Below are 26,713 nucleotides of genomic sequence, written 5' to 3' on the forward strand. Positions count from 1 at the left end.
ACATCAAAGAATTCCCTCTTTTTAAAGCTCTGAACTTAATTTGTTATTTTCTGACAATAAAAACTGAATTGTAATTGTTTTGGGTTTTTTTTCACATGCTGGCATAATAAATTGTAAATCATGTCAGCATGTCAGCCTGTTTTAAACTAGTAATTCGTTAGTACTACTGTTTTATGAGGTCAGCTCTGTTTTATTTGAGTACAGGAAGGTATTTTCCATTGTGTATCTTGAGTCTTAAAAATTTCCAGCAGGTAGTATTGTATTCTTCAGATCTCTAAGGTGCATATATGATTTTATACTGAGAAAGCTAAGTTTCGAGGAAGTTTTGGTGTTATTTTTTAGGATCACAGTCTTATTTGTCAGAGCTAAAACCAGGGAATTGAGGCTGGTTGAATTAACTCTATGTAGATAGACAGAAGTGTAATCACATGTAAGTGGATTTGTGCTTTAAGGTCAGGAATGGTTAGGAGATGTGTTACAGAGGAATTATGCTGGTGGTTTGTCACTGTCAACATATAGTACGTCCGATAGGTATTAACAGAGTAGATAATTTTTCTTGGTAATTTGCAGCTTGGCATGTCTTTGTAAAGCAGTTTGAATTTGGCAAGGAAATTTTTGACCATATGATGGAAATGTTTTCAGGTTCTGGACTGCTTTGGACTTCAGGTTCTTTGTGCTGTCCATGAAGGCATGAAATTAGGAGTGGTGTCAATGTCAACTAGGAAAAAGTGTGAAACCACCCCCCCCCCAGCCAGGAAGTTATGGGTGGCTCTGGGCACCAACATGAGCTGGGACAGTTACAATACTACTCAATTTTTACCTCAGTTTGATATTTTGCTCCCTGAAACTAGTTCGGCAAATAAAGATGAACTTTTGCTTTCCCAAACAAAAGCCAGATGAGAAAAAGTTTAAAACAGCAGCAAACTAAAAGTGGTCCTAAGAAGTAGCTTTTTGTGTACACAAGAAATTGAAATGTAAAGGAAATAGAAGAATGACTGGCACAAGAAGTGTGCAGTGAAGGTGTCTACATAGCTTCGACTTCACTGGTGACACCCAAAGACATCATCCCTTTGTTTCATTGGGAAAAAATGGAAGATGGAAAAGATTCTTAGTGGGGCAGTGATATTTGACAAGCAGGATCATCTCTTCTGCACAGGTTTCTCCAGCCTGTTTGTCAGCTGGAACAATGAGGAAGGGTGTCCTCTCTCCACAGAAACCTATGCTTGATCTCTCTGACGTGCCTCAGGCTCAGTCCCCATTACTGCAGAAGCTGCACTTGTCAGATGCTGAGGATGGGACTGCATTAGGGGCTAGCAGAGAGGAATTTTTCCCCTTGGGCCATAAGCCACTAAGACCTAGTTGGTTTTTGTTTCTTTCCTTCCAGAATTGTGGAGGCATCAACAGCTTGGTTATAACTAAACTTTAATATGTTTTAAAAATTACTAGTTTGGGGCAATTCAGGCCTCTCCACTATGGACAGAAGGTGAAATAGGATTTTACCAAACAGTAAGGTGTTGCTTGTATAGCACGACAGTGAAAATTCAAAAATACATACATTCACTTTACATTCTCATGGCACAATACTGATCATATATTTTAGAACTACTTAGATAAATTCAGCTTGTCATAGATCAGAATTTAATGATGACTAATTGTAAATGTTAAATAATCAGAGTGTGTGTGTATAAATAAATAAAATATTTAAAATGTGTGTTGTATATATTAGTTTTCTGCAGCCTTAAGAGTTTGGGAGGGACATAAATTGTTCTGGGCTTGTTTTGTGTTGACTGACAATGTTTTAATATCCAGGTTTTCTTCACAAGCAGAAAAAGTCTTTAAATTGTATCTAGTACATGGATCTAAGTTTTGAACTGATGTGCATACTCATCCTCTTAAAACTAATTACTGTTGCTGACACCAAGAATCTAGGTTTTGTTTACATCTGTTAACTGAGTTTCACGTTAATTTTTCACTGAAGCACCTACACAGGTACTTTGCTGTCATTATATAACTGTAAGGACTTGTTCTAAATCTCTTCTTTTAATTAACTCTAAGTGTCTTCTCTTTTGCCCTCTTTCCCTCGCTCTCTCTCTCTCTTTCTAGTAACAGTGTTCGTTCCACTTCTGTTTCATTAAATGCCCTTGCCTTACTTTTGTCTTGACTGGCTTCTATTTACAGAAATTGTAAACCAGTTGAATGCTCTGAGCAGCTTAGATGAAGATCAAGATGACTGCATAAAGCGAGCAAATATGCCTTCAGCTAAATCAGCCAGTTCCTCTGAAGGTCTATGAGCTTTCATCCTTTCTTTCTGTTTCTGATTGTATTTACTGTGACCCATTACCTTTTGACTCCTGCCTGTATTCAGCTGTCAGTTTTATCTCTGTGCTTCCACCCAGCATGACTCTCAGTAATTTGTAGTGCATCCAACAGGTAACAACATGATAGAGAAAGAGCCTGTCTCCTCTACAGCTCCGTTGTCATCTGATAATGAACAAGAAAGAAAAAAAAATTTAAAAAAAAAAAAAAAAGTAAAAAAACCCCACCAGACCCTAAGCCTAAAACAGTAGTTTTATAGTCAGTAATACTTGACCTCTCCAACATGACAAAATGTCCCCTCTCTGCTTTTATGTTCACATTACATCCAAAAATTTAAAATTTCCTGCCATATTTAACATGTATTTATAGAACCAAAATAACTGTATTTAGCTTGTTAGATGTTCTGCAACATTTATTTAATGAAAAAATAAAATACTTTCGTAGTAGTCATTTCTGTTACATAATATTCTGATCAGCAAATAGAAGTTTCATTCATTTCACTTTTTTTTTCCTTTGTTGGTGTACCTACTGGAGTGTGTTAATTTAGTCGTGCAGTTCGTGCCATACCCTGGTGCAGTGTTTCAAGGAACTGTTGACAAGGAGCTTTTTGAGCTTCAAATACACTAGATGAACAGTTTGTATCTATATTAAAACAATTTTCTAACTTGTTTGTAGAGCTTATCAATAAGCTTAATTTTCTGGATGAAGGGGAGCAAGACCTGGCCAACTCCAGCACAAACCCTTTTGGTGATCCTGATGCAGCAGAATTAAATCCGTTTGGAGACCCTGATGTTGAAGGTAACGAATTTGTTTTCCTTAATTCATCGCTATTTGCAAATGCTCAGTGAAACATGATTTGTATTTCTGTAGGGCTACAAATGAGAAATTTTGTTTTGATTAAATAGAATTGTTATATGCAGCGCTGAGGTAACAGTAGCAGTGATCCAGTTGCCACTGGAAAATTGATTTATCCTTTGAGTCTCATGCTTTGTATTGAGGCACATCCTGTATATTTGCTACTGGGGGCCACCAGTTGAACCAGAGATTTTTGGACCTGTGAGGTGTGTTGCTGGTACTCATCTCATGTGGTATGAATGAGCAACACATACTGTCAAGCGACTCTATTCCACGTAGGTGATGGTTAATATCATAATTTCCTTCACTACAATCTTCACTGCATCACAGATATTCTTGGTTAGCACTAATCTTCATTATTACAATCTAATTTTCTCTCTTTTCTACTTCCTTTTTTTTTTTTTTTAAGGTTTTTATGGCTTCCTCAGTTAAGCCTCCTGGCATCGTGCCTTGCACCACATGCTAGGTGTTAATCCCCTTTCCAGACTGACATGCCCATTCTTGTTCCATTTGAGTGAGATATACAACCCCTGTAAATTTTTAATCTGATAAGATTTCGGCCGTAAGGCCAGAAAGGAGCACCAGGACAGCAAGCATCTTTGCTGTCCTCAGCTCCATGCCCAGATATGCAGGCTCCCATCTACTGGATCTATGACTTCTGGCTTGCAGCTGCTCGAAGAGCCAATTCATAGTTAATTCCCAAGTTTGAAGCTGTGCTCAACCTTTCCTGTTCAAAGCTCCAAGACTTTTCTTCCTCCAGAAAATACCAAGCCACTCTGTCATGGCAATAAAGAAGAACCACACAGAGTAGGAGCAGTCCAGGGTGCAGCCATGGGATTTCTAATGGCAGGTCTAATGAGGATGCACTTCTGAGCTGCAGTTTCCACTTGTGGTTTCTCACTTTCTTTGGACAAGCTGAATGTTTACTCACAACAGAGTTTTTCTGCTTTCAGACTCCACAGAGGCCAATGTGGGTGGTGATCGAGTCCTGTCGTACTTTGACTGTGGTGTAATCTCACAGCTTGTATTTCTGAAACAGGGATATTGCCCTGTCTTCTGTATTGAGCCATTGAAGCTGTGAAGTCACTATCCCAGGCACCTTCTCCCTCCTATAAAGTTGTCAGATGTTTCTGGAGCCGCCAAAATGAGTTGTTTCATCTTTGTAGGTACCAATATCTATGGATTAGGTTCTGATGTCCTAATCTTTGGCTTTGTTTCCTGTCTGTTCCTTGACAGTGAATTCTCTTAGGATCATGGAAGGAGGGAGAATAACTAGGAATATAAATCACCTATTTTCACACATCTAGTGGTCCATACACAACTTACTCTAAGAGACTCAGCCTATATTCCTTTCTTCCTTCTCTGCTCTAGAAAGAAGAGCTCCCTTCTCCATGGAGAAAGCAGTACAAATCCCATCCTACGTAAACTGCTGTCTTCCAAACCCAGCTTTGCTTTCCTTTCCAGAGAGAACCCATTCTGGCAGAAAGCAGTGGGTGTTCTGGTCACAAAATACAGGGCACTAAAGACTCAGTTCTTTCTCATTTTAGGGACAGAGAATTATAATGGTGTTGTTTCTTAGCACTGGAGTAGCTTGATACCTCATGGCAAGCTCAGTATGAGCAGCCTGCATCCAAAACAGCATCCAGCTTACGTTCCTAATACACTCTCAGTGTATGAGGGGCATGTTTTTTTCCAGTTGATTCTGGTTCTTTTGGTGACATCTAGCCTGTACTGTCATCCTCACTCGTAGTCATCGACACTTCTCCATTTTTCTGAGTCTGTCTCTGACCAGACTGTTGGGTCCCATCTGCACAGCTGTGGGCAGCAATGCTGAGTTGGGTGTGTGTGTACCAAATATTCCTCCCACACACTGTCGCTGTCATGCAGCAGTCAACGTACAATAACATGGCAGTGATTGTGACAAACAGGGTGTCACTGGATTCTTCCTAATGTGTCATAAGATGTTTTTTATTTGGGAGGGATGGACCTTCTGTCAGGCTTATGTGACAATAGTGCGTCTTCCTGGAACACTAAAGCAGATTGGAAGATCTGAGGGCTTCCAGGCTATCAGGCAAAGAGTGGGACATCTGATGTGGCATTTTTAAAGCTTTTACTGTATGATTAGTGGCTCTTCAGGGATTTTTCGGTTCACCTCAGACACCTCTGAGAAGCACTGGTTCTTCTACTCCAGACTTGTAACAAGCACTGGTTGTGTTCATCACCCCTTTCTTGGCCTTTTTGACATGTGCCTTTTTTCCAGTCCTTCACAAAAAGTTGAGGAAGGGAAAAAAGGGTGCTGAGAAAAAATAGGGAAGACGAATCTTCAGCAACAGCAGGGATCTGCTGCATATGTCTATGGCTAATTGGATCAGTGTCTACATGGGGAGCACCTAGACCTTACCATTTTGGGGAGATTTACCTTTGGTTTGGACTACATTTTGAGCTATATAAATATCACAGCTGTTCTCATCCTGTTGCCCAACTGCAGAAGGCTGCCCTGTTTGTTTCCCATTATTCAGTCATGGCTTAGGACATTCCTTCTATTTTGAGACCTCAGTGGAACTTTGATTACTGACATCTCTTTCTAGGAAACTCTTTGAGACTATGCCTGCTTGTTTGCTTTTGTATCCTTAAGGGAATGTAACCTTTTTGGTGGCCACCCCAGAAGCTCAGAGAGCATGACAGAGGTTCAGGAGTTTAAGACAGACTTTCTCCTACAGGCTTAAAGAGTCACATTACTTGTTTCACTTGTCTTGTGATCTGCTTAAATCAAGAGATTAACCTTTTATGCGTGCAGGGATGAAGTATTTTTCTATTCACTACATGTTAGTCTCTTTATCTTTTTATCTGGACAAGGCTTAATCTGGAATTTAGACTTTGCGAAAGTTCAGAGTCTTCTGTAGAATTTGTTACTTAATTTCCCCAAGATGTGCAGAGCAGCCAGCTGGAGCCTCCTTACCTGAGTACTTTGCCATCAGATGCGAGGAGGCATGATGCACCATTTGGCAGAGATATTCCAAGGATATTCCTATCAAGCCTGTACCGTGCCTGCTTGGAGTCACTCAGGATATGAATATGTATGTATTGACAGTCACTCAAAGCAAAAGGAGGATTACTTGCCAGTAGATACTTGTTTCCTAGACAGATATTTCTTGTGCCTGTTCACAAACCAGCTGCTTTCCCTCTATCTTCCTAATCCCATAATCATCTAGCCCTGGGAATGCGGGGTGGAGAGAAACTAAAGGCGTGAGTGCTCCCAGCATCCGTGTGCACACTGTGGGTGTGGTGCGTGGCAGAGGGTCATCAGCAAGCTGGCTCTAGATGCTGCTGGGATTTAAAAAGTCCTTAGTGTAAATGGTCTTATACACACAATGGAGTGAATGTGCATGTGAAAAACTCACCTCAAAAAAAATCTTGTGTTTCTTGGCTGACATGTCAAATTGAGGCTTATTCCCTCTGTATCTAGTAGGTCAGCTGGACATTAAAAATCTGGGAAAATCAAAAATAATCTGTTTGAACAGTATATCTGTGCAGCTTTCTACTGGACAGCCTGTAGATAATCATATGAGGACTAGCTTTTGGATTTTTAGTCGTGGTAGAACAGAACTCTAAAATCAGTTAATTTCTGTGCAAAATATTTACTTGGGGAAGTCAACATCTACAAAAAATGCAAGTAGAAAACAACAACACACTTTCAGCACTCCAGATATTTTTTTAAGTAGGCAGAGAATACAAGTTTTGAAGTTGTGTATGACCAATAGAAGTTTCCTTCAACACACTCGAGACACGAGGCAAACTTTTTGCTGGCACCCCTTGCCATTTTAGAACAGCATTTACTTCAGCAGTGTATTTCTTTACCTTGTGTGTGGACTTCTGAACTCCCTGCAGCGTGTTTTACACTGCAAATGAAAACTGTCACAGTGCAGCACCAAACCCAGAATCCTTCTAGGATAGTCCTGCAGAGAGAGCAGCACAGGAACTAAAAGAGAGGAAAACTAATAGAGACAGAATAGACTGTGTCCCTTCTCATGTTTCTTAATGAAAAGCAATGTGGGTGTGTTAATAAAAGAAATGGAAAATCATCAGTGGGCATCATTTGTGGGCATGCCAACCGTGATGCTTTCTAGAAGTACTGGGCAGTACATTTTTACCCTGTGCCGTTTGTCAGGCTGCTCACATCCCCGCCGAGCCTGTGCTCCCGCCGGCCGGGCAGTGAGTGGCGTAACCGCGTATCTTTCACATGTGGCTTGTCCTTTCATCCTCTGCCAAGGGGAAAGTGGTGTGTGTGATGTTTTGGTGGAGGTTTTGTTTGGTTTTAAGGGACGTGTCACAATATGTTTGTGTTACAAAAGGCAAGTGGGTTGAAGGGCAGGGTGATTTTTGGAGATGCTCTGGCTGATTGTGCAGATAGGTAGTGCCAGAGTGATTACTATCATAAGCAGTCTTTCTCAGTGGAGTTAGGGCAAGTAATGTTTCCAGAATCTGGCACAAGAGCAGCTGGTGCTTCTGCTTTAGTAATAATTTTACCTCTCTTGTTGTCACTCCTACCCCTGTGGCTTTATTACTTAATCATGCAAAATTATTTTGTGTTTGACCCGTGAAGTGCCAAACTGCAAGCATCTTTTTCTTTTTTTTCCTTTTCTTACTTTATTTTATTTTTTATTATTTTTAATTTTGATCAGTATAAAGAACTGCAATTGAAAAAAACCAGTTCCAGTAAAGACTAGAGTCCTGTGTTTTCAACTGTGATTAATCATGAGGGGGAAGCAGGGGAATCTGTGTTGACTTCTGAATGTGAAAGCAGCTTGAAGAGGAAATAAACCCCTTCTAAGCTGTTGTATGTTTAGCGCCCCCCCCCCCAAATGCACTTCCCAGCATCATTGGGTCCTTGAGAAAATAAGTCTTTGTTACAGAAAAGGTGACAGTGGATGTGGATTTAAGAGCAGTGCTGTTGAGTCACAGTCCTAGCAACTGAATTTGTTATAGAGAGGCTCCTGAAGTGATGACCAACATCTGACACAAAAGCTAGTCCTTAAGACTTTCAGAGTCCCCATGGGAGAGAGCCTGTTTGGGTTTGGGTGTGGACCCTCCCTCCAGTGGGGACGTTGAAGGAAGCAGGAGGAGAAAAATAATATTCTGGATGGCAAGAATAGAGAGAATGAGTAGCCAATTAAGTGGGTTCTAGCTGAGCCTGTACAAAATTCTTCCTGTAAAAGTATCTTGAGAGTGACATTTTTAGAATCTCCTTCAATTTTAATTTGGGTGTAGGATTTTGTGGAAAATTTTAATTAATAACAAGCCAGAGGTGTCTGAGCACTGATATACAACACTGTGTGTGTAAGGCCAAACCTGTAGTTACTGTTGAGCCAATGAAAAAGGGAAAGAATTTTGTCCTAGTTAGAGTTACAGCACTTGATCCATAGTGTTGAAATAGAAGGAATTGCAAAAACGATTTGCATTGCCCCTTAAAATTTATCAGATTTAAACAAGCATTTAACTCGTTGTTTCCAGGAGACGCTTAAAAGCAAATTAAAAATAAAAGCTTACACTGTGGTATTAAGAGATTGTTTCCCTGAATGTTTTTAACTTCAGGGTATATTACTGACTTTCCTTCTTGTAATATTTATTTGAACACTGGTTATGAGTTATCAGCAAGTTTCGCTCAGATATGATAATGTGTATTTATCAAGAGATTCATGTGCAGGTGCAATGATCCGTCATGTGGACTTGCAGAAGCAGCTATTTGTAGTTGTCCACTCTCTTGATAAAATACTTTGATATTCGAGCGAAGTTTAAAGTAGTAAAAAGTTTGGTTAAAGCTTTGTCAGTAAGCTACACTCATGTACCATGAGATTCAAGGCAGTGTGTCCATATGGTAAGGGGGAGATTTGACTCACCTGATTTTAAAAACAGTTTGGACATAGACCAGTAAGCTTTGGCTGTAAAGGGGTCAGCTCAGCTGCAGATACCCACACTGAGGACATCTCAGGGCAAGCAAGTGCAAAACTTTTGCTTGCCGTGACCAGCTGCATTGGACACCAGCATGATGAAAGTACGTCTATTTATAATCTTCAGTTTTAGCTTAAAATAAATGAAAAAAACCATTTTAAATTTTGGGCTTTGCTCTGATATATTTGATCTGTAGTACTGTCAAAGAATTCTTGCTTGAGTTGATCACATTTGTGTTTTTAATAATTTCTGCCTAAAATGATTTATTTTTCCCTATCAGTTAAGTTATAGACCTTCAATATTATTTCACTGTGGCTTTCTCTGAAAGAGCTTTCTTACAAGGATGTGGGCTTATGAACAAATCATCATACATAAACTGAGGTCTGAGCTTAGTACACATCACCTGCTTTGCAGTAACTACTCTTTCTCCCAGGATAAGTACCCAGTAGTTTATTCCCTTTTCTTGAGGGATAAGCATGTTGTGTTTACTCTGGGATGGGAGTGAACACATGCACTGGCATACTGCAAATACACCCCCTGATTTTTCCTGTGGTGGTTTGTTTATATGATCATCTCCTCAGACACAGATGAAATATTGCTTTACGACACTCAGGTGAGGCTTAACCAGTTTAAACAGTAACAGAACCTATTTTTTAGGTTTAGCTAACACTATTATTGCACCCTATTTATTTGGATTCTTACTGTTAGTTACAAGCATTTTGATTAATTAGTTGTTCCTCTCATAATGTTCTCACTTGACTCTTCTGTGGCTGCAATTACATCTACCCCATAACTTTTTTTTCCTTCTTAAATATGTTATCCCAGAGGTATTACTGTCAATCCTACTGGGCTCAGCCTTGGCCAGTGGTGAGTCTGTGCTGGAGCCGGCTGGCATTGGCTCTGTTGGACATGGGGGAAGCTTCCAGCAAGAAGCCCCTCCTGTAGCTCCCCCCTGCCCACGCTACCAAAACCTGGCCATGCAAACCCAATACAGACCTGCAGTATCGTCTGGCAAAGAATCATTTTATTTTGTTTCACCCAGCTGAACTCAACCTCAATCTTGGATGAGTGATTTATCTCCTGAGGGTCCACACTGGGCTTAGATAAGATTTTAATTAATTTTTTCTGTTATTCCACACAAGCCCATTTGATTTCTACTTTCTGACCATAGAGATCCATCATTGTGGAAAAGGACCCTTAGAAAGAGTGTAGAAGAAGATCTGATACTGTAGTCTTTGAGGTTCAAATGCAAAAATCAAGAAGAAGGGCATCAGAACTGTGAGACTCTTTCTAAAATGAAATCTTTCCAGTCCCTGGTAGGTTTCTGTTGTCCTGAGAAGATCTAAAGCCTTTCCTGCTCTGAGCCTTTGCCCCGATCACTACTCCAGTGTGTAGATAGGTGAAGGTTCTACCTGCAACTAGGGATCATTGTTCCTGTCCAACTAGGAATGGATCTTGTTCACGCTGTAGGTTTTAGTTGGTCACACCTTGGGCTTTGCTAATGAGATGGGGTGAACTGGATGTTTACTATCAGGGTAGAGAACACTCATATTTTCTAGCAATTCACCAGGATTAGCAGCTTCAGTACATCAGCCATCTAAACCCACATAAAAACACTGCTGTTTCTTTTGCTGCCTCTTCCATTTTTTAGTTGAATGACTAGTGATTTTGTGCTACCAAATATTTCTTTACTGAAGAAAAGCATTTGGAACTCCCATCCTTTTGTTGTTTAGACCCTTGTTACAAGTAACTTTTAGAGTTCCTCTGTTAAAACTTAAAGGTATGTTTAGTCCAATTTAGTAACCATACATCTGAAAAAGAAGCACTTTTCATTAAGTGTAATGTGAAAATGGTTATTGGAAGTTAGGTTTTAATGGCATTACATTGAAGTCCCTATTTGCATAGATTTTGGAAGTGCATCACATCTGGTATTGAACTGAGCTTCTCATTAGTTGATGCTGCAGGTAGAGAAACAGTGAGATTAACTTTGCTAAGTGTCTTCGTAAGAAATGTTGTATTAGTGTGTGAGGATTTGTATTATTCAATATCCAAATGCCATTCACTTTAGAGTAACAGACACTACAGAAAGGACCTTACAGAGAGAACTGCATGCAGCTTCAGGTTGCCAATAACTTTTTGTTGTACAGCCCAAATAAAAGATAAGCAGTTTGATTGCCTGTCTCTTTAGGGTTAATTTAAATTAATTTTTACTCTGAGACCGTATATTGTTACCAGGAGAACATGTGTTTTGAAATGTGATTACTGGTCATACCTAATAAATGATTTTTAGTTTGGTCATTTTAAGAAATGAAAAGACCACTTACTTACTATTACCATTTTTAAATCCAGTAGTATTATAAAATTCAGAATATCTTTTCTTTATTAAAATAAATAATTAAGGACATTTTGTTAGGATGCAAATTCACTAATAGTTATGAAAATGTTTAAAAATGTTGCAATACCATTTATGACAAATAAGGAAACTAATAACTAATTAGGTTGAAAGAACTTTAATAAGTGAGAAAATGAAACCTGCTGAATATACCTCTAAATGAAGCAACCTTTTGAAAGGCCTATTTTTGAATAAACAAGCATGAAAATTCACCTAAGGCATTATACTTTATGTACTGAGCATTAAAAAGCAGACCTTCTCATATGCCTGACAAAATGGCTTCAGATTTTTTTCTTTGTTAAATCCATTGAATGTTTTTTTTGTTATTTTGGTAGAACTGCACCCTGAAATAGCTTCATCCTCAAAACCAGAAGAAAGTTTCTATGCGGACAGTTACAATCCCTTCAAGGATGAAGACGCCCCAGACTACTTAAACCCATTTGATGAGCCAGATCACGTGTCTGAAGCACTTGGAAGTGCAAGAGATTCTCCTCCACAACCTGCAAAAAGGAAAAACATCAGGCCAGTGGATATGAGCAAATACCTCTATGCAGATACCTCTAAAGCTGAAGAGGAAGAGCTAGATGAGTAAGTGTGATTCTTCATCTTTCAGCAGCTTTGGAAGCATTAGTGGGATCCCTGGCTTAATCTTGAGGTGTATTGGGTTGAATCATGGTGATCCTTAATCACTTCCTTAGGACAGATTGATCCTTAGGCAGCTCAGCAGCAGAAAATACCATACCCCCAAGTCATGTTATTCAGCTGAACATGATCAGTTAGGAAACTTTCCTGTGCCTTATTGATAGCAAACTACTTGAGAGGGAACAAGTCCGTGTACCTTTCTGGCACTTCACGCCCTGACAATTGCAAATGAGCCAAAAATTAAGGAGCAGAAGAGCTTGATCCTTCCTCTCCTTTTTGCCATTATTTTTCCTACATAAAACGATAATTTTTATTAACCATAACGGAGAGTTTGCTCCATCTTGGTGCAGTATGTAAAAAGGAAGAGCGTTTTGCAATCCGCCCAGCACATTTTCGAGAGTCCCATAAATTGAATCTTTATATGGGAAAGTTAACACCCTATGTACTTACTTAGGTGGTTTCTTTTATCATGACCACGCAGAAAACTTTTAAAAACTCACACTGACTGCCTTGTATTACAGTATAGAAACTAACAGGGAATGAGAGTTTTCTGCAATTGCTGCACAGCTCAGGAGGTTGGAAGGTGTATCCTTACTCCTTGTTTGTGGTCATTAGTCACCAACCACACCACTCATGAGACAGTTTATGGTGATTACATGCAGGCAATTTTACAGACAACAATTATACTTAACATTTAATTTTACATTATTTATTGAGATTTATCTTGGCATGACATTTGCATTACTTTTAATATTAGCACAGGTATTCATTGTATCATCATCTTCCTGTTTCTCTGTTTACAGCTGTGTTCTAGGGAACTGAAGGATTCCCTTTGCACTCTAATAGAAACACATAAAGGACTCAGCAGGGTTTTTTCCCTTTTAAAGCTCTGTGGCTGTGGATTTGACATTGTTGTTTGGTCTGTGAAGAATAAAACAAACAAATAATAAAGGGCATTGGGGATGATGCCTCTGCCAGCTCCATTCATCAGGACACTGCCTGAACAAACAGCACTGGCTGCTGTGTCTTCAGAGTACAGTGTGATCACACTGATGATCACAGCAGCCATTGTTGGTCATTCCCTGGTCACCATAATCTGTAGGGAGAAAAAAAATGTATACTTTACACCCACCAAGATATAGGTATAAAGGACAGCAAAGATTGAGATGAGCAGAAAGAGAAAAAAGCTTAATTGATGAGCAAGTGAAGAATTTTCTCTGTTTTATATTTTACTCACATTTCCACCCTAAGCACATCTATGCCAGAGGGCCTTGTAGCAGGGTTGTAATATGCAGGCCTTTTTTTGCTATGATTCTGGGCTCTAGCCCTTGGTTCAACGACCCTCTTCTTGTTTTAATGACTCCATTTGCTTAGTTCTTCTTTTTTTTTTTTTTTTTTTTTTATTTACCAAAGATAAACTCCCCCATAGGTGGAATCTACTTGAACATAAAGCTGGTTTGTGTTTTCATTATAAAGCGACACCCCATGGGAAAATGGAAGAATTAAGCATTCAATAAACATTGTAAAGCAATTTTTTTACATCTTTCACATACTTTTTTTATGTCCTGACCACCAAAGTAACCTTCCTCTCCACATTTTCCTCCCAAGTTATAGAAGCAACATGTCATAGCAAAAGACCTGGAGACCATTTATTGAATGTATTGGGTAGGAGTGTGGTAAGGAAAACCTTTGAATTTTTATACTGAACTCTCTGGAGGAATGAATGGAATGATAAAACTCCAGTCCAGGAACACAGGATGCGTGGTATTAACTCAAACCTACAAACACTGTTTCACCTTACCTCATGTCATTAATTTCCAAATCATTAGGCAGAAAGTTTCTGCTAAGGCATGGTATGGTGAGCACCAAAGGAAAAATTTTCTTGGCATTGCCACTTGGTAGTTTTGATGTGCCCTAAATCATGAAGGCTTATGTCCAGATGTGTATTGATTTTTATCTACTGGGAATATTGATGCTTTTATTATTTACCTAAGTGGGTAATCTTCTTCTTTTATTATTTACCTAAGTGGGTAAGCTATTAAAGTCTAGGCTTCAGTGTCAGTTTGTGGCAGAGAGTTCCACAAAAAAAACCAAGGTCTTAAATGAAATGTGTTTCCTTTGTTGATTGTAAATAAACTACCTTTCCTATCCCATCCTATCTCTTCTGCTGGCTTATCAAAACAACGATTATTAGTGTTGGATTTACCTGCTGTAAACAGTTGTTTTCTTGTCTATCTCTAGCTTGTTCACCATTACTTATCTCTTGTCTGAGTTAACTTTTTCAATCTCTCTTCATACAGAAGTCTCTTCATCTCTCTAATCATTTCCACTGCACGTCTCTGGACCCTGTTATTTCTCCTGCTGTATGTCTATTTTAAGATGTGTTGACTTGGCCTGAACAGTGTAATCAAGACAAGGCTGAACAACTGAGTCATATCATGACATTAGACAACTTTGCATATTATTTTCAACCTCTCTCCCAACATCTTTTGACTTCTTAAAATTTTGTTTCGTTTTGTTTCACTGGTCAAGTGGTTTCCCCAGGTGTCGTTTTGAACGTGATAGGTGGAATTCGTGAGAAATGGAAGGCTCCTGAATGACATTTGCTGTCTCTCAGGAACTACAATGTATTTTTATCCCTATGTCTTAAATGTTTAGTTGGAGTTCACTTAATGTAATGCTTGGTATTTTCCTCTTATATTTTGTGTGAAATGCAATGATGTATCCTGGGAACATGGACACATCAGTTAACATCTGGACCCTTGTCCCACTCTACTCTGGCAGATCCTTAGTTCTGATTCTGGACTTGGAGCTTACACAAAGTGCCCCAAGAGCTGAACTCTGACTCTAGTTTTGTAACAGACTCTCACTGTAATCTTGTAAAAGGTATTTAGCTTTGCTGTGCCTCTCTGAAGGATTTACCTTGGGTAATTTGCTTCATTGAAACATATTTCACTAATGGTTGTGAAGATAACTAATATTTCATAACACATGCAAAGCATAGTCACAAGCATAAGCATCATGAGGCATTGCATGGTATTGAAGGACTTAGATGAGCCAGTACATTTATTTATTCTGCTGTAAAACTATGCTCTCAAAACATACTTCCTCTGACTAGACTGAGATCTCTACCTAGGCAGAGATAAGAGACATATTTTCCTTTCGTTAGTTTGGACATTTGAATGGTAGTGGAAAATCCTGCTTTTGCCTTCTTGAATTTTGTACATTAAATCAAAATGATGAGTGGCAACCTGTTAATGAAGGACAGCAGACCTTGTGAAATTAAGTTCAATCATTTGAAAATAGCACGGCTCACAAGTACTCAATGTGTAATGCTTTCTACCTTAGTACTTCTGATTGGCAGTATTGCCTGATCTTTTAACCCTGACATGCTGACAGCTTTGGGTTTCCTTTTCAATAACATGTTGATTTTTTTTCCAGTTACCTGGAAACACCGATCCAAATAATTTTTAAATTGGTCAGAATAAAACTTGCTTTCCAATATCATTTGGCTCTGTGGCTTCTTATCTCGTTAATCGTTGTATGGCTTAGAATTATGCTGTCTAATTGGCAAGACTATCAAGTTGCCATCTACTGAAGCTGCCTATTGCACAAGAAGCCACAAGCCACCACGTTGTCAGTGCTATTTTAATGCCAGGTCGTTTGTCACGTCTGGGATTTTTAATTTTGTGGTGGACAGTCGAGTACCTCTTCAAACAAATCACACAATGTGGATCAATTAAATAACTTCACCAAAGCAAAAAGTACGGGGCTGATCTCAGAGAAAAGTGCTTTCATATTTTCCAGCTAAGACTTTTTTCAACCAGGCTTTTCATGGGCTTAATTTCTTGTATAGCCATGTGGAAGCTGTTGGACCAAACTCTGTGGCATGTATCAGACCTTCACAGTTTCAAACTTCATAACCTCTTCATGAAAGAAACATTTTGGTGGTGTTTTTTTCCTGTATTTAAATGAATTTTTTAAAAAAATCTTTCTCAATATTTATAAGAAGAATTAAAAGCAGTACAGGGAGAAAGTAGAAAGTAAGACATGTGTGTGTCTGTTCTGTGCATGTATGTGTCTCTTTCTGTGACTAAAATATGAGTGTTTATCTGGCTTTCAAGCAAGTTCTTCTCTAGAAAAAAAAAGGGCAGTGACTTGTCTCCTTTTAGCACTTTCTTCTGGTTCAGACAGAGGGTACAATTCTTCAGGTTGATGCATGCAGTGCAAGCAGTTCTGGAGCAAAAAAATTTTAAAAAAAAGTTTCTTCCAAACCTGTGTACTCTCATTGATAAGGTGTTGTTTTGTTTTGTGTTTTTTTTTCACACCAGAATAATTCTAACACCTTACAAATACACCTTTCTAATTCAGAGTACACAGAGATGAATTTCTGCCAAACATGCTGTGCCTGTTGGCTGTTCCAAAGGCAGACCTGTTGAACTAAATAAAACCTTGTGCTGTCCCATAGAATGCATTGTTCTTCAGCCTTTATCTCTTTTATCTTCATTTTCACCTCCCTTTGAACTCTCTGGTGTCTGAAGGCAGCTGAACTGGGCTGTCAGCTAAATTAGAGCTACTGACAACTGGATGCATTCTCCACTCCAGCCTGAATACCTTCCTTTTCCTACTGTCTCCAAACACCCATCTGTTCCCATTAACTTGTTATTTTGGTGTTGCCTTTAGTTTTGACTGCACTGGTGGCTTTGCTGCTTGATGGGCAGCAAAGTGGGAACACCTGAAAGTTGCCTTCAGTCAACAGATGAATTATTTTAGTGTCAGTCTTTCCTTTTGCTTCAGGATCTGGATATCTTTTTAAATAAGGAGCAGCAGATTCTTAGAAAGGTCTGGAGGTTTTATGCCTGATTTTCATTTATGTGCTTTGGTAAACTTAGCCTTTTAGAAGTAGACTTTGTTTCTGTGGTGTAGATTATTGATTGCTTGCTTTTTCCTCAGTGAAATGAGGATGACTGTAAACTGCATTCAAATAAATTCCAAAATCAGTCTATGAGACTGAAAGACATTTTCATACTAAAATTACAAACAAATGAGAGAAATTTCATATTCTGTGAAGGGCAACTGGATGAATAGTTGGTTTTCCATTTGTCCCCAAATTCTGCTGTCGTAGTTCTTTAAAAACAGTGTGTACTAGCTCATGACTCTAATCCTGAGAGGGAATGTGTAAATGGATCTAGCTAGGTAGGCTCTTGTCTGATGCTGCATGCATTATTGTTGCCATCTAGAGTTGAATTCTAAGGGACTTCAGGGGACTGAGGTTATTTTCTGTGGTTAGTTATGCTTCATATAATAAGTGTATGCAGATATATTATTGGGAATTGCTCTGACTTAGTTACATAAACATAGTTTGAGATATATAAGATAAATATATCTTGGCAGGGGAAATATGGGCTAGAAAGGAATTAATTAATGTATCCATTTCGTAACTAACCATCCAGTTTTGGATTGCAAAATGTGAAAAGCAAATATTATTAGTGGAATAATTCAGGGCAAAGAAGGTTCCCATAAGTATCCTTACACGGACACAAAATTGCTGGTTCTTCTAAGTATGTAGAAGAAGCCATTATTGGATGTATTATTGATTGCTATTTGATGTATCAAACTAATATAAAATATGGCAGTGCTGTGGAGGTATTTGCTTAGGGTGGAACAAATGCAGAGTTGGAACGTGAATGCCAGAGTTAAGGATAATTCTTCAGACTGTATCTACTTGTTTCTTAAATGAGGTTTAGTTATAAAAAGCACTTTCAAAATAGACAGATGATGGGTACTGGTATCTTCAGAGAGAGATATACAGGTCAGCTGTGGTTTTTACACTGTTGACTTATCCAAAGAGTGTTCTTGAAATGGTGTGGTGCCTTTACAGAGTTTGAAATACTCTCGATGTGGATTGTGTACCTAATGGAGGCCAAAATTTTCAGGCTTGGACAGCCAAGAGTGAGGAAGTGGAAGCAAGACTGTACCAGTGGCCTTATTCTTAACTCTGTTATAGTGAAGCTTTCTCAATTCTGTTAATTATGAGTGTTGAACAACCAGCAAGTTCACTCAAATTTGTTGGTATTGATCTTGTAGAATCTGGTCATTCTTTGATAGATGGCAAAGTATAATTGAAGAGTTCGCTATATGCAAGTGGTAAAACTTCTGCAATTTACAGGACTTTATAAAATTTATGGAAATTATGACTTAATGAAGTTTTAACTGTTGTAACTCACTTTTCAGTTGTATGAAAATGTATCTAAAAGAATCTAAAGGTAAAGCATATGTGGGATAATAAAAGCATTTTGGTCATTGGCTTTTCTAAACAGGTCTTATTTTCGGTTTAATTTCCAAGGAGATAGCAAAGAAATGTGTTTCCCTTCTTTTAATTAGATCAAATCCATTTTATGAACCAAAACCAAGCCCTGCTTTAATTAAAGTTGCTCTGCTGCAAGAACCAGAAAAGAAGATGAAAAGAAAGGCTCCTGAACCCCCAAACTTCTTGCCAAAGACAGAGATGGGCATGGGTGAGAACGTATCAGCTGTTCCTGCAACGAGGGAGCTTTCCTCCTCTCCTAAGGTAAGCTTTGCGTGCCAAAATTTCTTCTTTTTTCTTAACAGTACCTTTCTGTGTATTGTAAACATCCTATTTAGTTCTGCAGGCCATCTTAAAAGCTTTGCTTCTACTTAATAAGTTGTTGGCTCCTCTCTATTTACTTGGTTCATGGGGAGGGAGCAGCAGTAGGAGCTTGTATTTTTTCTGTAAGGATTTAATGACAACAGTAACAGCAACTGCGATTTCAAAGAAAAGAGTCTTCTGGTAACCAATGTTACAAGACAGCTGGATATGCCATTGAGAAGGAAGAAAATCACACTGAACAGTGCTTTGTCCTGATCTATTTTAATGCTGCTAAGCCTTGCCCCTGTTGAAGAGTCTGTCTGCACATTTCTGTCATAAATCTGGGTTTTAAGAGCTTAGTACTGGATACTGTTTATTTGTATTGGGATTTATATGTGTCCAATTCCGTAGCTATGTTGAAGTAATTTAAAAAAAAAAAAAAAAAAAAAAAAGCAGTCTACTTTAATTCAGATTAACTGTTTATTATGAATGCCCAGACTAAGAATACTTAGATATGCACATCCATCTCTGTTTGTCAAGGGAAAATCTGGGTTAATTTCGGTTGAAGAGGGCAATGTGAGGCACGGATATTTTATTACTAGAACAGCTAACTTCTGTCAGTGTGGATTTCAACTCTAGTGTCTCAGCAGTTCACAACGCTTGTGCTTTTTTTAGAAAACAAAATAAGCATTTAATAGTATAAGTTAATGGACCTTTCTTAGAAATGAATGTCACATATGCTGCCTGCTTGTTTTAAAGGTAGGAAGATGAGGACAGAAGGCTTTCCTTACGGCATATCTTGCCCAGTGTATGCATATTGTCATCTGATTTGCCTTGTATTGGAGCTGCTCTACTTTAATTTAAGAATTGAGTGAAACTACTTGTCATAGATATCATTTCACTGTGTAATTACTTGCCCAGATTGCACACATGTCCTTGTCCACTCACGCTCTGATCTTGTTGTCATTTTACCACTCACTCAGGCTAAAGATTATGAGACCAGAAAACTAATCTGGGTCTGCTCACTGCAAAACAAAACAGTAGGTAAGACCACAACTGCACCTCACAAGTTATTCTTAATATGCAAAACCACAACCAGGGATATATGAAATCAAAGCATAGCAGTTTTAGAATGCTCTGAAATGGGATTTAATCCTGTTTGCTGAATGAAAAATATGGCACATTATTTGATTTCTGATGGAGACTGGCCCTTGTGTCAAAGCAAAATGGCCAAAGAAAAGCTTTCTGGTCCTACCAGGCTGTGCAAAGGCATCTGCGGAGATTTTCATCAGGTTGCTTGATGGAAGTTGTGCCCAAATTGCTAATGGAAAGGTGTTTTTTACAGATCTGCATCCAAGGAAATATGTCTTTGTGCTGAAATAACACATTACTGCTGAGTTTCGTTGCTGTAGTTTTTGCAGAGCTATGAGGGAAGGTGGAGCCTCTATGCTGACATTATCTTTTATAGGAAAGCTTTAATTCTTTTTTTAACAGGATTTTGGAGGATATGAGACATTAGGGAGGGCTCCAAAAGCAGGTGCAGTGTCCTGGCTTATTTTATTGCCACTACAGTGGAAAGTTTTGCTGACTGGGTGTGTTAAAATATTGTACGGTCACTTGCAATGTAGAAAGCTTTCTGTAAGCACAGTCTTTTTTCTTTGCTTGAATTGTTTTGCTCTAAGATCAGAAGCACTTTACTTGGAATGCTTTTTGAAATTTGGAAAAGTACTGGCATTTAAAAGAAAAGAAAATAATCAGTTTTCTCACCCTACAATATAAAATAGTGCCCGGATAGGACTTAGACTGTTGGCACATATAATTTGTTTATTGCTCAATAATAGAGACGATGTTTAGCAACTCAAAGGTATAGTCATTATACAAACATGAACTTAGCACATGCCCTTATGTAGGGGGAATAGTCCTATGGAGGTAAACTTAGGGAAAGGAAGGTATAAATAACATATGTTTTTCAGTGTTTTGTCCAAATTTGCTGGGCACAGAAAGCCCCTGGTGCAACTCTGACCAGAAGGTAAGTTGTTTCAGCAGGTTCAATTCCCTGTCTTGGCTGTTGTCATAGGAAATGTCTGTGGAACAGAAATGCTAAGCTTTTGACTATACAAACATGGCATTAATATTAGAACTTTTGAGTTAAAGACAAAATCTTCCAAAAGTTCCTCTGCAAATCTTTGATGGAGTATTTGGAGCTCATGTTTCTTGCACATGCTGGTGGCGTTCATCACGTTTGCTGAAGGCAAAAAATACAAATGCTGTCGTCAACATCCGTATACCAGCAAGTTTATTAAGTGATGAGCAGTCACTTACCTGTAGTAGCAAAGCTTTTCCAAGTCTCTTTAATGTTTTCCCCTTGAGCAGACCCTTTTGATCACTTGGAGGTCCCTGTGCCACCTGTATTAGTGAGGAAGGGTCAGTTATCTGTATAGATAAGGCAGGGTGTAACTTTCCATAAAGGTCTAGCCAGCTCTCCAGCCCATAGTATTAGCTCAGTGTTTGCCATACATGAGTTTAGAGAGGAAGTTTTGCTTCCAAATTTTATTATCTACTTGCACTTCCTAAAGGAATATCTTAATTCTATCCTGTCTTCCTTCCATGCATCCTCTAAATAATCTGAGTCATCGGAGAGGCCTTTAAAATGCAAAGTCTGAAATCTGGAATTATCTCACAGTTAATCATCTCGAATGACTTGAAAACTGCCGTATATTTTTATGGCTGGCTGTATTTGGGTGAGTCTGACAAACTGCAAAGCTGTAATTAAGCTCTTCAGTCGTCAAACTGCTACAGCTCTGTCAAGCCCAACTGAAGCCTTGTTGGGCTTGTTACTGTCATGCACGTGTTAGTGGTCTTTACATGGTTTGGATAACCAGGTTTTGCCTCTCACAGAGGTAATAGAGACTTTAAATTGCTCCCACTCGTTGACTTTGTGGAAAAAAAAAAATTGAACGAAAGTTCAAGCTCAAAATGCGGTATCAGACCAGTAAATAGCATGCATATCAGTGCTCATCATTGCTTTAGCTGATTTCAAAATATGCAAATGAACTTCAGCTGGGTGAAATCTCAGCCAGTGTCAGTATCTCTTCTCTTCCTGCAATATGTTGAGTTTATTCAAAATAAGATCAGTTCCAGAGCTGTCAGCTATGTGTCATGGTAGAGAAGCAAAAACCATGTGTGTCTGCACAATCAAGGATTTTATTGCATTTGTGAAAATGAGGAGGCAGGAATGCTACTGACTGTGTGTGGGAGGTGAAAAATTATTTGCTAGGGAGCAGGAGGAAACAGATAATCACCCTCAACCATAGAGTTATTTTTAAATGTGAAAAGAAAACAGTTCCTGCACTGGATTGACGTTACTCATTCACTCTTTTGAAGGATAGCATATGCCCTCCCCTTTCAGGAAACAATTCTGAGAAGGGCTTTTCCTGTTATTTGGTATGCTCAGTTTTTTGCCAAAGCTCATGTTGATGCCTCATGAATCTATCAGGTTTCTACAGTTACCATTAACCTACTGAAAGTAAACAGGTATGTTGTGTTCGGTGAATCCAGCTTGGTCTCACATACTTTCTTCTGTCCTCAAGGTCTGGAAACCTGTGTTCATTAAAGACATGCTTTCCAGAGTAACTGCTGCAGGCTGAGTAGCTGCCAGCCTGGGACTTGGGAGCTCACAGAGCTCCATCTCAGTGCTGCCTACTGGGCTACCCAGCGTCTCTCAGCAAATGAAACTCCTGCACTCCAGTCCTGGGGATAGATGTTTCTCTGGCAATACATGTGAACAGTCACGGAGTTGATATCAGACCACAGGATGCTTTTTGAACTTTACCTTTTAGTTATGCCTTGCAACTCATGAAAGTATATATAGCACCAGGGCAGGATGATAAATCAGCTTAAGACTATCATTAATATATACACCATTCTTGCCTTATAAAGTCATGGTGTTGATGGTAATCATGAAAATGTAAGAATTGGGTTTGGTGCTTGTAGACAAGAGCTTGTTGTGACCTTTTAAGTTGGTGGAAAAGGAGAATACACATTCACATAATAGTCCAAAGCCAATAGTAGTAACATCTCTGTTTGTCAGCATCATTGTTTAAGCTGTCTCTGATTTTAAAACTAATTGTTTTGCATGCCCAGTGATAGTCTGCTCTCATGCCAGACAAGCTAGCTGATTTAAGCTCTAATGAAACATTTATAGGAAATGTAATAAGAAACACAAAATTCTTTTTCTGCATGACGTGTAATAACCCATCTACATCCAGTATCCTTTGTAATCTGTTGTGTATCTGCAACACTTCTGTTCAGGCTGTTCAGAAAGATTTATGCCTGATAGACAGTTTGTCCTTCAAACAACAAATGAGGTACAAATTACTTCTTTATGAAAGAATTCTCAGATGCTTCTCAAGGGAACAAGAAGAAACATGTAATTTGGGGTTTTTTCTCTCCTTATTTATTCAAATCAGAATAAATGCTTAGAGATAAAGTGCAAAATACCTCCAGTAGGTTTAGTGGAAAGGGAAGAAGTAACATTCCATATAGCACTAGACACTACTTTCCAAGATTTCAGGGATCTCATAGACTCCAGTTGCTCCTTTTCTCCACTTTTATTTACCTCAGCGTTATCAGCCTTATGTGACCAAACAGTAGGAAGACTTCATCTTAAAACACAGGTACAGTAATGCAATTAAGTGGGGAAATGACATTAAACTCCAAATGGGGAGATGGAGATCATTCACTCTCTTGAACATCTTTAATGATTTTGCTCCTTTTCAGCTTCACATGGACTGCAAAGGAATTGTGCAGCTCATTTGCTTGAGATCTTTGTCACTCCCTATGCAGACAAATATTGTTCATCCAGCCCAAGGAAGACTTGGGAGGTACTGGATAGGTTTGCAAGATACCTACTTTTATAAACTTGTGCAGAAAAGGCACTCTGAGAAAATCTGCCTTTGCATGCAGCTCAAAAACATTTTTTCTTTTAATAGGAAGAAACACAGGCTGCACAATTCATATGAACAGAGAGGTAGTGAGATAATTATATGGAAGCACAGACAAGTAATTCAACTTGCAGCTTTTCAAGTGTTAAAGAATAAAATAGGCTCCATTTTTTAATGCAGTACTTAAGCAATTTCTTATTACTATTTGCATCGGTTTTAAATGGTGTTTGTCAACTTGACCGTGTTGCCTTTGTATTATTCCCATGATTGGTGCCAACAGGAGTCCATTTTTAGACACGGAGACTACAGATGAAACCAAACCCTTCCTTATTCTGTGTGTGACTTTCTGCCCTTCTGACTGAAGTATCTTGTGTCCATTTTCTGGTAACAAGCCAGTCAAACTGCTTACAGAAAGATTTAGGTGCTGCTCTATAGTCACATTTTGTCTAAGAGAGATGCTTCCTTCAGAATTTGAAGTCTAAAGCCAGGTAAGTTAATAGTTTGCCTACATGGTCCTACAGCGGGAGTTATGCCCAGGTCCAGAGGCAGAGCTGAGCTGCTCCCAACCTCAGCCCCTTACTTCTTGCCTTCTCCTAATTCCAAGCACCTGCTGGAGTGGAAACACATCATCAGATACAGGTCTCTCTGCAGAGCTCATGACTCATGTATATGTTGTTCCACAGGGAACAAATCCAGGTTGTGTGCTGAGCCAAGGGTCAGTGAAAGGCACTGCTTTCTGTGACCACCGAGCAACTGAATGCTGTCCAGGAGCAGTGAATGTGATCCTTCCCTCTCTCATGAATTTGTTATGTGTGGTGGTTAAGCTCTTGAACCAGATTTTGGTGGTAGTTTAGTTGCTGTGGGGTTTTTTTCCCAAGTTCACAGCTTGATCCAACCAAATTAGCACAGCTATTGGCTTGACTGTAACGCCATGCAGCTGAGAGAGTGCTGGTTTGTGTCACATGAACTATCGCAGAAAAAACAGTTCTCTGTAAGGTCAGGTCTTACGTGACTCACACTGAGGACTCAAAAGCATTAACTTCCAGTAATTTGGAGTTGGGTTTTTTTTTTTTGTGGACATCGGTTTTTCTTCAAACATACATATATGCAATTATATAAAGTGAGCTAATTAAAAATGTATTTGTAACCATAATTTTTGAACACTTGATTTGGCAACTTTCAGTTCTGCTACTTAAGTGTTTGCCTCTTTCTTCTTTAGATGCTTATTAATAGTGGGGATGCAGATAACAGGCCTCCAGAGCTGTCCTAGAAAAATATTTTTCATTGCAAATTAATATATAATATGCAGGTTGATAAATGCTTGGCTACTTCTGCCATTTTCATAACTGCTCTTTAAGGTATTTCTGCATTGTTGGTGCAATTATGCTCCTACTGAAATGAATGGAAACTTGGCCAGTGCCTGCAGCAGTTCTGGGTTGCACCAGTTAGAACTTCTGCAAAATGTCTGTGCAAATTAATTTTGGTAACTTCACCAGTGTTGTGACATTCCAAGCCTCAATTTTCATATTTTCATATTTAACTTACGTTTACAAATTACAGTACTCAGATTTGTTGTCATATAATATTACTTCACTTATTGTGGGGAAAATATGCTCTTTAGATATGTATTGTCAGTAATTTCATATGTTTTATTTCACTTTGGAAGTTTAAGGTTGTGCACCGTTCTGTGGAAAAAAAATAAAAATCCATCTCTGGCAGAGAGTAGAAAAGCCAACATACATATTGTGTGACATAGTGTTGCAATGTGCCATTAAAATGCCAGCACTGGTGCGTGTAGGCAAGCTAACAAAAAGTAGTTCTTTCATGTTTTATTCAAAACCAATGCCAATACAATAATTTCTTAAATTTTTCCCCATATAAATATATGGGATGATTTATGTAATCATTCATTCCCTTGAATGATGTGTTCAGTAGTCTGTCTTACCAACAAATGCAAGAATGGTCAAATAAGACTCATATCCTGATTCAGGAACTGTTTAAAGGCCCATGAGATCAGGAGGGAGAAGAAGGTGGCCTTTGGGTGGTGGGAACACCCACACTGCCTTTTCTGTGCTCTGACCTCCCGCATTAGGAGGTGAATTAAATGCTTGAAGAGCGTGCTTCTCAGAGGAGAGGGAGATGGGGGGTGTGACAGGTGAGAGGTGAGCTGAGCTCCACACTGCCTTTGAGTCAAGTCTCTCATTGTACCCATTTCTGCAGGATTGGGAGGGGACTGCTCTTCTCGTGGAAGTGCCAAAGGCATTTGCCTGAAATCTACCCTTAAAATATCCCTAAAGTGCATAAATGCAAGGAAGAAGTGAGGAGCTGCCAGGAGGTTTCTGGAGTGCTGTGGTTCCTAAATGTCAAGGCTTTCATAGCACTGTTTGGTTTCTCTAACAGAGGACAAGGGCATGAGGCACAGGCACACAGACTGGTCAGGTGGAGTCCTGGCCTTCCGAAACATCTGAATAACAACTGTATTAGGTGAGTTCCCAGTGAGATCTGGGGTAGCTTCTGGAAGATGTAATCTGAAAATCCTTATCCCTGATGAGGGCCTTTTTATTTTATTTCCTATAAGTTATTTACCTTCACTTCTCCGGCAGAAAGGAGATGAGAGGAGGCAGGCAAATGGCACAGGGCTGTGAGCTCCTGATACAGGTGCTGGAGGGCCACCTTCCTGCCATTCCTGTTAACATTTTCAAAGGACCTGGGGGCTTTGATTTTCATGCTGGGCTTCGCAGACTGTTAGTCCCGTTCAGTTCAAGCTTTGCTCTTTAAGAGGTAGAAGAAAGAAGGAACACTTCTCATAAGACCACTTTTAAATTACCATCAAAACAAAAATCCTCAAAATCTTCACAACAAAAATCTGATAAAAATCTATCCTTTTTCTCTACAGTTTTTGCACCTTATTGTCAGGTTCCTTAACAAGAGCCAAACAAGCAGGGTACTGGATAGCTTTTTATTTGAAAACTTGATTCTTTCCAATGTTCCTTTGCACCTAGCGAG

General features: G+C 39.0%; 1 protein-coding gene across 12 annotated transcripts in view; it reads left to right on the forward strand.

Moving 5' to 3' along the window:
* The window catches only part of EHBP1 (EH domain binding protein 1), a 210,109-nt gene that overhangs the window by 84,521 nt on the left and 98,875 nt on the right, over positions 1 to 26,713 (forward strand). For 9 of the 12 annotated variants that reach the window (XM_050316897.1, XM_050316898.1, XM_050316899.1 and 6 more), the window contains exons 8-11: positions 2,179 to 2,283; positions 2,992 to 3,114; positions 11,848 to 12,100; positions 18,539 to 18,725. In XM_050316897.1, the coding sequence (XP_050172854.1) occupies positions 2,179 to 2,283; positions 2,992 to 3,114; positions 11,848 to 12,100; positions 18,539 to 18,725 (668 nt within the window). The remainder of the gene's footprint in view (positions 1 to 2,178; positions 2,284 to 2,991; positions 3,115 to 11,847; positions 12,101 to 18,538; positions 18,726 to 26,713) is intronic. The other 3 variants (XM_050316901.1, XM_050316903.1, XM_050316909.1) reach the window with 1 other exon arrangement.

This window comes from Myiozetetes cayanensis, unplaced genomic scaffold (genome assembly GCF_022539395.1).
Source record: "Myiozetetes cayanensis isolate MyiCay16 unplaced genomic scaffold, myiCay2020 scf2-11, whole genome shotgun sequence".
Taxonomy (NCBI): domain Eukaryota; kingdom Metazoa; phylum Chordata; class Aves; order Passeriformes; family Tyrannidae; genus Myiozetetes; species Myiozetetes cayanensis.